This window comes from Pongo abelii, chromosome 10 (assembly GCF_028885655.2).
Source record: "Pongo abelii isolate AG06213 chromosome 10, NHGRI_mPonAbe1-v2.0_pri, whole genome shotgun sequence".
Classification (NCBI taxonomy): domain Eukaryota; kingdom Metazoa; phylum Chordata; class Mammalia; order Primates; family Hominidae; genus Pongo; species Pongo abelii.
Window position 1 is genome coordinate 6,694,484 of NC_071995.2, and position 12,337 is coordinate 6,706,820.

General features: G+C 51.7%; 1 protein-coding gene across 1 annotated transcript; it reads right to left on the reverse strand.

Annotated features, from left to right (window-relative positions):
• Positions 1–15: 15 nt before the first annotated feature.
• ACRBP (acrosin binding protein) lies at positions 16–9,418 on the reverse strand. Its single transcript, XM_024257126.2, has 10 exons — positions 9,255–9,418; positions 8,725–8,943; positions 8,413–8,507; positions 7,198–7,315; positions 6,127–6,595; positions 5,529–5,661; positions 2,372–2,551; positions 2,088–2,255; positions 974–1,057; positions 16–345 (listed from the first exon to the last, which is right to left on the reverse strand). Exons 1-10 carry the CDS (start codon positions 9,295–9,297, stop codon positions 223–225), a joined length of 1,632 nt encoding a protein of 543 aa, XP_024112894.2. The 5' UTR covers positions 9,298–9,418; the 3' UTR covers positions 16–222.
• Positions 9,419–12,337: the final 2,919 nt, after the last annotated feature.

Consider the following 12,337-nt stretch of genomic DNA (forward strand, 5'->3'; position numbering starts at 1 on the left):
ACAGGCCACACAGGCTGAAGATCAACACTTTATGTAAAGTCATCTTTTAAGGAGGGCGCAGCTCCCACCGTGGCCCTCTCTGGGACTGTTGCTCCAACCCAAGGAAATGTGAGTAGGGGCCGAGTAACAGACCCAGAAGGGGCAGCCTGAAAGCAATGGGGTCTCAAAACAATAGAGAATGTGGGCAGGTTGGGCTGGGCTGTGGACAGAATAGACGCCAGCTCATCCGAACTGGCCTAGAGTCAAGGTGCTGAACTCCTGGCTCCATCGAAGCACAATGTCCTCACTTTTGCCAGGGCTCAGCGCACTGTAAGTCTCATTCTGCAGACATCTCATGCGGGACACCTACACAGGGATTCAGTGCAGACAGTCTGTATCACAGAGCCAGGCGCCAGGAGTAGGGAGGAGGGGAGGTGTCAGAAGCCCAAAAGAACGAGAGGTGGGCAGCCATGGGCACATGGCAGTAGAGGGAAGGAGGAAACTCAAATGTGGGTTTTTAAAGGCAGAGGAGACATCAAGCAGCCCAACCCCTTTCATGCAGAAACAGGCGGCTGAGGCTCAGAGGGGGAAGTGCCTCATCCCAGGCTACTTGGTGAGTAAGAAGAGGAGACAGACCGAGACCTCAACATCCAAGTCCCAGCCCAGCCAAGGGTTCTTCCTGTGGTGCTCTCAGGGCCCTCCTCTGTTACCCACCACCTGCCTAGGAGGGCCTTGCTTCCTCCAGGACTGGAGGAATGGAGGAGAGCCTGCTGGTGGAGGCCTCTGCCCCAAAGATGCAAGCAGGAACCGCTTTCCACATCCTAGCTGCTCGCAGAGGGGGCCTCAGAATAGACCAATTATGGTGACTGACTGAGGGGGTGCTGGGAGAAGGAGGGGCGGGCAGGGGTGCTCACCTTCCAATGGGGAGAAGGAGGGGCGGGCAGGGGTGCTCACCTTCCGATGGGGAGAAGGAGGGGCAGGCAGGGGTGCTCACCTTCCGATTGCGGTTTCTCATCAGACACTGCTGGCTTTTGAAGGAACAGTAGTTTGGGTACTGGATATAGTCTGTGTCACAAATCTAAGCCAAGAGCCAGGGAGAGGGAAAGGGGTATCAGAAGCCTCACCAGACAGCAGCACTCCAGGGAGTAGCTGCTAGGGCAGAGCCAGGGGCAGGGTGTGGCCCAAGACCCAGGCCTTCCACACACAGGCGGCCCCTCAGTCCGCTTTCCCTCTGCCTTTCCCCTCCCACTCTGTCACAGGTTGCTGGGAAGAAGCCAGGAGCCTGGGAGACTATGAGGCTGCCAGTCAGCTTACTGGGAAAGTGGCTGAGGAAGCGGAAATGGGGCAGGACAGGGCAGATGAGGGTCCAGAACATGGGACAGGGACCCGATTAGTGGCCTGATGTCAAGGATTTTTCTAGTAATGGTAGATGAGGGAAGGGGGAAGTGAGTCACTGCCTTCTTTGGACCTCGCCTCCCCGTTCCAGATCAAGGGGCCTAGGGACAAGAGCTGGACATGGGCCCCTCAGCTCAGCTACCAGCCCTTGCTTCAGCTGCCCTTACTTTTCCTTGCCTTGGTTTTCCCTGCTAACTACAGGAGGAGAGGCCTGGCTCTAAAACAACAGGTCATTCCACAGGGGAGGTAACTCAGGGGAATGGGGAGCCAAGTTGATTTAATTGAGCAGGGAAGGCACCGGAAGAGCTGGGAAGAGCCCGTCAGGCTGAGGCCGGGAAGTCCTGGATCACAGGGTTGGGGAGTGGTGCATGTGTCACTTAGTCATTTCTTGTAGAGATGACTCTAACTTTGATTGAGTAGGAAGTGACTTGATCATAGCCACTCATCAAGTAACTGGCAGAGCTGGGACCAGAACCTCTAGCTCCTGTGTTTTCTCAGCCCTCTGGGTCCCCACTCCTTTGCCTGCTCTATTGGTGGAGGGTGGGGTGGGGTGCAATGGTCTGTTGGAGAGAGGCAGGAGGTTCAGTGAGGACAGATTCTCAGAAGCCAGGGGCCCAAGCCCCCTCCCACAAACTAGGGCTACTCACAGCAAGTAACTGGAAGGAATGGGATGAGGGTAGGGATGCGGCTGAGCTTTGGGGAAGGGCTCTGACCTTGGTGGGGAAATCCCCATCCTGGAAGCTAAGGAACTCCGTCTGGAGCCACCCAGAGACTCGAACATCTTCACAGCCCTTCGTGGCAAGCCGGGCGCACCAGAAGTCCATGCGGAGCCCACCGTACAAATCCAGCCCGTAAAAGTGGCCTGATTCTGGGGACCCTACCTGTGGCATAGGACATAGGGGAGAGGTGCGTGCTCCTTCCCTCCTGCTGGCCACCACCACCCCAACCCCCGCCACCCAGTTCTGCCTTTCCCACTGCAGGCTGCCGGGCTAGGTACCTGGTTGCCGATGGACAGGCTTTGGGAGGCAAGCAAGGGGCTGACAAAGGGAGTCTTGTGGGAGGTGTCGCATTGTTGCCGCTGCAGGCTGCCCTCTGAGTGGCACTGCTCCAGCTTCAGGGAGCAGAAGTCACAGAGGGCACAGGTAGACATGTGTCGCCGCCCAAGGCTGTCACAGACCTGGGGCAGGGGAATGGGTGAGGCTGAAGCTGAGAGTCAGCGGCCTGCCTTCTCCCACGCCTCAGCCCTCCAGGGTGGGCCCTGCAGAATGTCTTTGCATTTAGCCTCTTCCAGAAGCTTCTCTGGGTTTTCTACTTGTCCTCCTCCCCAAGGGTTCCTCAAGGACCTTGCCTCAGCTATTTCTTCACCCTTTTCCTGGATGATTTACCTACTCGTAGGTAATCGTCTATCTGCAGGTGACACCCAGATCTTTTATCACCAGCTCTGATCTCTCTCCTGGGCTCCAAATCCTCATTGCCAAGTGCCTGACAGATGTCTGTGATCAGGTGATCTTACAGATACCCCAACTTAGCCTATCTGAAAAGAACTCATAACCCTCCCCTGCCACCTCTGCTAATGATAATGCTAATATTTACAAAGAGGTGACCCAGTGCCAGCACTATGGCTACACATGCTCTCATTTCATTTAGTTTTCACGACAACCCTATAATAGCAGAGATACTAATATTACTCTCATTTACTCACAAGGAAACTGACTCTCAGTGAGGTTAAGTTGCTCAAAGCCACTTATCTAACAGATGGGGAAGCTGGGACATGGGTCCAGGTCCTTCCAACTCTAAAACCTATGCTCTATCCAAGTACCTGGGTTGGAAACCTCCAAGTTCTTGGAAGCTATTCTTCAGAGTGGAGTTACCAATCTCCCAGCTGGATTCTGCCCTCAGCTTCCTCAGCACTAGCAGGAGATCGTGCTAAGCAGCATCTTTTGTCAGTCCCACGGTCCTCCTTCCTCCCCCATGGGCACAGCCTGTCACAGTGCATGACATCTCCTACAGCACCTTGCCTGCTCCTCCCACATAAGGGAGGCATCATATCCCTGGCCAGAAATCCTTATTGGATTCCCCTTTCCTATCAAATTAAGTGCAAATGCTCATGTTGCCATTCAAGAACTTTTGCATCATGACTGTGTTGATCTCTTCGACTCTGTCTCCTGCTGCTCTGGCTCCAGGTAAAAGGGACTTACTCCTTACTGTCCTCTTATCTAAGCCATCAAATCCAGTGAGCTCCCTCCATAAAACCCTGAACTTGTTACATTTTGTTTAAGAACCTCACTGACCACACTCCTTTTGTAATATTACTGTATCCATATTAACTCCCTCATGGGTCCTTGGCCCCTTAAGAGCGGAAACGGTATGCTCATTGTTAGCATACTAATTTCACTCATGAAATTTCTACCTCTTCTTTGGGCCAGGCACGGTGGCTCATGCCTGTAATTCCAGCTGAGTGGAAGTGGCTGAGACGGATTCCTTGAGCCCAGGAGTTTGAGATCAGCCTGGGCAACATGGCGAGACCCTGTCTCTACAAAAAAATACAAAAAGAAATTTCTACTCTTCTTTGCATCATAGCCTTTGCACATACTATTCTCTATCAGGAATCTTCTACTAAGCCCCTTCTTTTGCCTGGATTCACTTCTTTTATCTTCAGGTCTCAGTTTAAACATCAGTTCTTCTTGGAAGCACCCTCTGATCCTCCCAAACATGGAGAGTTGTCCCCAACCCACCTCATCTGCTCTCTGTACTTTGTGCCTATCCCTGCTACAGCATTGATCCCATCACACCATCCTGCATATTTCCTTGTCTCTCTGCGGCGCTAGATTCCAGGAGGACAGAGGACTGGCTCTAGTGCACGACTGCTAACATCTTAAATATCAAGTAGAGTTTGTCCCCAGTCAGTATTTGTTTTTTTTAATGACAAAATACATCTAAGTTTTATTCTAAGAGTTTTATAGGCACTTTTAGGTCTTACATTTAGGTCTTTGATCCATTTTGAGTTAATTTTTGTATATGGTGTGAAACGCTTAAGTCTTTAAATCATCTTGAAATGTTTTTTGTGTATGGTGTAAGATAGAAATTCAATTTCATTTTTTCCTCATGGGTAACCCATCATTCCAGTACCATAAATGGGAGTTCCTCTTTTCCCACAAATCGGTCATAGAAAATCTGTTTCTGGGCTCTGGGTAGTCTATTTGTCTGTCACCATCCCAATTTCACATTATCCTAGTTACGTGAGCTTTATAGAAATTCTGGATTTATATAGGACAAGTATGCTCTACCTCATTCATTTTTAAGTTATTCTTGTCCTTCCAATCAGTATTTGTTGAACAAACAGATGAATGGATGGTATCTGAGCTCTCGAGAAATGTTTGCTAAATTGTATTATTTGTGAAAATCTAAGGTATATTTTCCTGGGAGTAGACGTGCTGGTTGTTGAGGACACACTGAGACTGGAATCTCTTTACAGATTCCCTGGAATGGGTTCTATGAACTCTCTGGAAAGAAGAAGAGCTGCATCTAAGGCAAAGCTAGGAAGATGGTGAGCTGGATCAAGAATCAAGAGTTGACTCAGGGCTGGGCATGGTGGCTCATGCCTGTAATCCCAGCATTTTGGGAGGCTGAGGCAGGAGGATTGGTTGAGCCCAGCAGTTCTACACAAACATGGGCAACAAAGCGAGACCCCATCTCTACAAAAAAATAAAAAAAATTAGCCAGGCATGGTGACACATGCCTATAGTCCTAGCTACTCGGGAGGCTGAGATGAGAGGATCACTTGAGCCCAGCTGGTCAAGGCTGCAGTGAGCCATGAGCGCACCACTTTCCTCCAGCCTGAGTAATAGAGCAAGACCCTGTCAAAAAAAAAAAAAAAAAAAAAAAAGTGAAATCTGGAAGCCTGGCAACTCAGGGAGGTGAAGAGGTGAAGAATGAATTCTGGACTGGATTGCATTCCAGACTGGGTCTTGAGCCTTCCTCCTTTAAGGTGGACTGGTAATGTCCTTCCTAAGAAAAGAGTCCCACTTGGAGAGAATCTCTCCAGCTATGTCTCATGCTTCTCCTGCTCATCCTCCACTCCCATAGCCTAGCACAGTGCCTGGCCAAGAGGATGCCCAGTGGCACGTATCCATTAGACAGTATGGCGGGCATACCGACTTCCCGAAACCAAGGATCTCCTCCTCCATGTACTTCCAGGCCTTGGCCGTGGGGGTTATGATGCAGGTATTCTCCACAATCGAATAGCACAGCACCAGCAAGGCCTCTGTGTGGGGCAGCTGCAGGAGGCTGCAAGAAGACAGCACTGAGGGTGGGGCTGGGCCAGGTGGCCCGGGCAGGAAACTACATCCAGTCTCCTCCCCTTCCCTTAGTGTCTGCTTTGGTCACACACATTCAGCACGCTTAGCATGGGGCCTTAGAGGCCTCTGGACAAATCGCCTTGTTTTTCAAATGAAGAACTGAGGGCCCGAAAGGAGAAATAACTTTCTCAGGACTGCAATGCTAAACAGGGCAGAGACAAGACCAGAACCCAAGTCTGGTAGCTCCAGGTACAGGGCTTACATAGAGAATAAGCATTTGAGCAGTGCTTAAGCCAACAGTGGGTACAGAATTGGAGAGGCGGTTGCTAGCTGTGCCTGAAGCCCAGACAGGTCTGAGTGGATCTGGAGGCTGAAGCTAGGAAGACGGGCTTCTCATTCCCAAGGAAGGCAGAAGGGAGGGCAGCGTGGATGACAGAGTCAAAATTTCCTATACCTGCCAGGGTTTTGGTTTCTCCAGTAGGAGTTCTCATCATATATTTCATTCATTTCACCCATTTCCTGGGCTGATCGAATGAGCTCCTGGATGTTCTCCATCATCATAGGACTAGACTCTACTTCTCGTACCCGGGGAGTGAAGGAGGAAGGGCTAGAAGATAAAGATTCAGAGTGAAACTTGGGCTCTGAGTCTGTCTGCAGCTGAGACACAGCCTCCAGTCCCTCCTTAGTCCCCTGTCGTTCTTCCTGCTTTCTCTCCTCTTCCTGTTCCTCTTCTTGCTCTTCTTGTTTCTGCCCCTCTTCCTGCTTGTGTTCTTGCATCGGCTCCTGCCTGTGCTCCACTCCTTGCTCCTGTGTGGGCTCTGGCGCTTGCTCCTGGCCTCCCAGGGACAAGGAGGATTGTAGGAGCTCTTCCACGTTGTTGCTAAGCCTCTCAGGCCAGGGCTGGAAGGCCTGGCGTTCCGTCACTACAGCAGGGTTTAGAGAGAAGGGAAACAGACAGCCAGGCTTCTAGCCCCTGAGTGTCTTTGTTCACAGAGGGACACACACATAAACAAAGCAGACCAAGTCACACTTATACACACAGAAAAGAATATAAGTCTTAAACTAAAAGAACATTACCACGGCAACTGTAAGGCTGGTGGTATGCATCACCTTCCCACCTGCCTGGCAAGCACTCTTCCTTCCCTAACTTCCACCTCAAATACCACCGTTTGTCCCTCTCCCTTAGGAAACACCAAGTATGCTGAGTAGCTAGCAGCCAATCCTTTCTAAAGTGAAGACATTAGCTTATAAAGGGCCCAGAGGTCTTCCAATGCAACAATGTCTTTGGAATTGGGAAAAATGGATTCAGGGCAAAATCGTAAGTAATGGCAGAAGAGATTCTGGTCCAGGAGAGCCCTAACTTGTATTCATAAAAAGCTGACACTCCTTTGTGTAAACAGCTGCCTGCTGGCGCCCCCTTCCCACCCAACATGCTTCCCATTTCCCTGCCATGGATGCCTTACGTTGTGGGCTCTGGGAATTGTGGGAGGAGCTGGTGGTCTCCCAGCTGCTTAGAGGGCCTCACCTGTGAAGTGGGCTGAGATGGGGGAAGTCATCGTGGTAGGCAAGACTTCAGCTGGAGCTTCTATCTCCTTGAGAGTGTTAGGTGAGAGAATAGAGACTGGCTGGGAGCACAGGACTCTCTGCAGGAAGAGAAGGAAAATGGGAAAGCCTTTCCTAAAGGGCAGACTTCTGCTCCAGCTGGTTCTTCAACCCCTTTTCCAGCATGTCTTATCTCTCACAGTTTCTAGGCAGGGATAAAGGGACATGGTCCCTGCTGGAACCCTCTAGACCTGAGAAAGGGTCCCTTCAGAATGTGAACCTCTGTTTGTCTGGGCCACATCCCTGCTGTCACTTTTGCATTTGACTCAAAATCACTGACCTGTTCAAAGAAACGGAAGGGCTTATCTCTTTGCCTCTTCCCATCCCTCTTCCCTACTTTTTTTTGTCACCCAGGCTGGAGTGCAGTGGTGCGATCTCGGCTCACTGCAAGCCCCGCCTCCCAGGTTCACGCCATTCTCCTGCCTCAGCCTCTCGAGTAGCTGGGACTACAGGCTCCTGCCACCCACGCCTGGGTAATTTTTTGTATTTTTAGTAGAGACAGGGTTTCACCGTGTTAGCCAGGATGGTCTCGAACTCCTGACCTTATGATCTACCTGCCTTGGCCTCCCAAAGTGCTGGGATTACAGGCGTGAGCCACCGCACTAGTCCCTGTTTTTTTTTTTGTTTGTTTGAGACAGAGTCTCACTCTGCCACCCAGGATAGGGTGCAGTGGCATCATCTCGGCTTACTGCAACCTTTGCCTCCCGGGTTCAAGCAATTCTCCTGCCTCAGCCTCCAGAGTAGCTGGGATTACAGGCACCCATCACCAAGCCCGGCTATTTTTTTTTTTTTTTTTTTTGTATTTTTAGTAGAAACAGGGTTTCACCATGTTGGCCAGGCTGGTCTCGAACTCCTGACTTCAGGTGATCTGCCCACCTCGGGCTCCCAAAGTGCTGAGATTACAGGCGTGAGCCACCATGCCCAGTCTCTTCTCTACTTTTCTTGCAGTAACAGAATTGTTCAATCTGAATATCCAAGGTGAGACTGTATTCACATATAATCTGGGTAAATGACTGGCAAAATGGCAGGGAAGGAGGAGCTAAGGATGACTCTCCTGGAACCCTTCCTCAACTCCCCACTGCTGCCGCCTCTCCCTTGGCCCCGGGGCACCAAATCCAACCTTTGTCCTGGGCCTCACCTTGGCATAGTAGACGTGGTTGGAGCAACGGTACTGAGTAAACTGGCAGAAAGACTCAAACCAGGAGGCATAAGGGAGGTTGGAGCAGACAGCACCTGAGAAAGGGCAGGGGTAGAGAAGATGAACCCGTGGGGGAGCTTGGGGTGGGGCTGTGGGCAATGGACTCCACGCCATGGGGAGGGTGGAGAGTACGAGCTCATGGTGAGGTGCCAGCCATGCCCTTCCTCGCCTCACATGAGCACAGGGGTTTTTGCCCTGAGGTTTGGGTGAATACTCTGGGTGCCTCGGTTTCCCCCCTAGTCTGGCCCTCACCATCGGGCACTAAGCCGTGGTTTTCATATTGGTCCAGCTGGACGAGTGTGGGATTCCGGCAGCCGTGGGTTGCACGGAGACGGCAGGTAGTCTCTGCCTTCCAGGTTGGAGTCAGCAGTGCGAAGAAGCGTTCGTATTCGGTGGGAGAGAGAGGGCTGCCTGGAGTGGAGGCCTGAGTCGAACCCTGGGCTGCCGCAGGTGCCAAAGGCAGGAGCAGCACTGCGGGGCGGGCGAACGGATGATTGAAGGACCGAACCCAAAAACCCGCTCCGAGACCAGGGCAGACAGACCCAGACTGGCAAATTAGGAACGGGGTGCGGGTTATCCCTGCTGACCAGGGTGGGGGGAGTCTAGAGACAGAGGCAAAGGTCCGGCCGCGGGCGGGGGGAGATGGGAGTATCCCAGGAGCTAGGAAGCCGACCCAGCGCGACCACCATGAGGAAGCGATCCAGCAACCGTAAAAGCAGAGCTCTCGGGAGGGAGAGGACTAGCCCGGGGAGAGTCTGTTGGAGCAGGTGTAAACCTCTCACCCTTCAGGAGTGAGGGAAGGAAGCCAGCGGCTGGCTTCCTCATGGCCGCAGAAGATCCGCCCGCGTTCCGCGGACCCAAGCCGCCTCTAACGGGCCAAGCCGCAGAGAGAGCCGCAGGCGCGGGGCGGGGCGCACGCGGGCACCGCCCACGCGTCACAAAGAGCGGGCCGGGGCGGGGCCTCGACAGCCGGGATCTCAGGGCCCTCAAGTGGCCTGAGCCCATCGAGATGGTAGGAATGGCAAAAGCTACCTTCACTTAGCGTTTTTCTTTCTTTCTTTTTTTTTTTTGAGACGGAGTCCTACTCTGTCGCCCAGGGTGGAGTGCAGTGGCGCGATCTTGGCTCACTACAACCTCGGCGTCCCGAGTTCAAGTGATTCTCCTGCCTCAGCCTCCCGAGTAGCTGGGACTACAGGTGCGTGCCACCACGCCCAGCTAATTTTTGTATTTTTAGTAGAGATGGGATTTCACCATGCTGGCCAGATGGTCTCGATCTGTTGACCTTGTGATCCGCCCACCTCGGCCTCCAAAAGTGCTGGGATTACAGGCGTGAGCCACCATGCCCGGCCTAATTTTTGTATTTTTAGTAGAGACTGGGTTTCACCATGTTGGCCAGGCTGGTCTTGAACTCCTCACTTCAAGTGATCTGCCCATCTCGGCCTCCCAAAGCGCTGGGATTACAGGTGTGAGCCACCGTGGCCAGCCACTTGGAGTCTTTACATGCACTACCTTACTTCATTGCCATAGGAATCCCATAAGGTGGATACACTATCATTCGTTTTACAGAAAAGAAATTGGGGCTTAGGGAAGCAACTTGCCCAACAGGTCGTGAGGTCTAGAGCTAAGCGCAGGCAGAGATGGAATGTGCAAAACCAAGTCAAGGTCTATCTGGGTAGGAACTAGACAGGGCGCCTCCATGAGCAAAATGGGTCCAAGGGGAAAACAAGAGAGTGGCTCAGTGGTCTACGAAAGTGGTTTCCAAGGGGCAATCGAGTAAGACAGTCCACTGAGGTATGGGAGGAAAACTTTTGTTTTTGTACCTGTTTTGTGTTTAAAATGAGAAATTCCAGCCTGGGCAACAGGGCGAAACCTCGTCTCTACAAAAAGTACAAAAAATTAGCCAAGCCTGGTGGCACATGCCTGTAGTCCCAGTTTCTTGGGGGGCTGAGGTGGGAGGATCGCTTGAGCCCATGAGGCCAAGGCTGCAGTGAGGTGCAATCGGGCCACTGCTCTCCAGCCTGGGTGACAAAGTGAGGCCCTGTCCCCACCCAAAAACAAAAGTAAAAAAGAAAAATAAAACAAGAAATTGTCTTGGGCCAGACTTGCTGGCTCATGCCTGTAATCCCAGCATTTGGGAGGTCAAGGCGGGTAGATTCCTTGAGCCCAGGAGTTCCAGACCAGCCTGGGCAACATGGCAAAACCCTGTCTCTACAAAAAATACAAAAATTGTCAGGTGTGGTGGTGTGCGCCTGTTGTCCCACTTACTACTTGGGGAGGCTGAGGTAGGAGAATCACCTGAGTCTTCAGAGGTTGAGGCTGCAGTGAGCTGAGATCTCACCACTGTGCTCCAGCCTGGGTGACAAAGTGAGACCCTGTCTCAAAAAAATAAATAAATAAAATAAATTAATAAAATAGAGACCAGGCACTGTGGCTCATTCCTGGAATTCCAGCACTTTGGGAGGCCAAGGAGGGTGGATCTCGAGGCCAGGAGTTTGAGACCAGCCTGGCCAAAATGGGGAAACTCGGCTGGCGCGGTGGCTCATGCCTGTAATCCCAGCACTTTGGGAGGCTGAGGCGGGCAGATCACGAGGTCAGGAGATCGAGACCATCCTGGCTAACACGGTGAAACCCCATCTCTACTAAAAATACAAAAAATTAGCCGGGCGTGGTGGCATGTGCCTGTAGTCCCAGCTACTCGGGAGGCTGAGGCAGGAGAATCGCTTGAACTCAGGAGACGGAGGTTGCAGTGAGCCAAGATCATGCCACTGCACTCCAGCCTGCATGACAGAGTGAGACTCCATCTCAAAAAAAAAAAAAAAAGGGTGAAACCCAGTCTCTACTAAAAATACAAAAATTATGCCTGGTCTCAGCACAGTGCAATCTCTGCCTCCTGGGTTCAAGTGATTCTCCTGCCACAACCTCCCAAGTAGCTAGGATTATAGGCACATGCCACCACATCTGGCTAATTTTTGTATTTTTAGTAGAGACGGGGTTTTAACATGTTGGCCAGACTGGCCTCGAACTCCAGACCTCAGGTGATCCACCCACCTCAACCTCCCAGAGTGCTGGGATTACAGGTGTGAGCCACCGCACCCAGCCTATTTATTTTTTTGAGACGGAGTCTCACTATCGCCCAGGCTGGAATGCAGTGGTGCGATCTCAGCTCACTGCAATCTCTGCCTCTCAGGTTCAAGCGATTCTCCTGACTCACCCTCTCGAGTAGCTGGGATTACAGGCACCTATGACCACACCCAGCTAATTTTTGTATTTTTGGCCGAGACAGGGTTTCGCCATGTTGGCCAGGCTAGTCTTGAACTCCTGACCTCAGGTGATCCACCTCCCTTGGCCTCCCAAAGTGTTGGGATTACAGGCGTGAGCTACCGGGCCTGGCCTACTTTAAAAAAAAAAAAAAAAAAAAAAAAAAAGAAATCAGCCTGGGCGCCGTGGCTCACGCCTGTAATCCCACCACTTGGGGAGGCCAAGGCAGGCAGATCATGAGGTCAAGAGATGGAGACCATCCTGGCCAACATGGTGAAACTCCATCTCTACTAAAAATACAAAAATTAGCTGTGCATGGTGGCATGTGCCTGTAGTCCCAGCTACTTGTGAGACTGAGGCAGGAGAATCACTTGAACCCAGGAGGCGGAGACTGCAGTGAGCGGAGATCATGCCACTGCACTCCAGCCTGGCGACAGTCAGACTTCGCCTCAAAGGAAAAAAAAAGAAGTCAAGCTAATGTATAGTATAGCAGTATACATGTATAGCACAAATACGTCATTTATTGGAAAATAAGTGAAAGATGTTTTATCGGGAAAAGATGCATGATTTACAAAGTTTTGGAGACCCCCTGGTCTGAGGCCCACCC

Excerpts from the sequence above, each read along its gene's own strand:
- ACRBP (XM_024257126.2), bottom strand. The coding sequence starts at position 9,297 with ATGAGGAAGCCAGCCGCTGGCTTCCTTCCCTCACTCCTGAAGG. Across the intron at positions 1,058-2,087 it reads ATGGGGATTTCCCCACCAAG|ATTTGTGACACAGACTATAT; the intron begins GTCAGAGCCCTT and ends CTCTTGGCTTAG. Across the intron at positions 346-973 it reads TGAGAAACCGCAATCGGAAG|GTGTCCCGCATGAGATGTCT; the intron begins GTGAGCACCCCT and ends ATCCCTGTGTAG.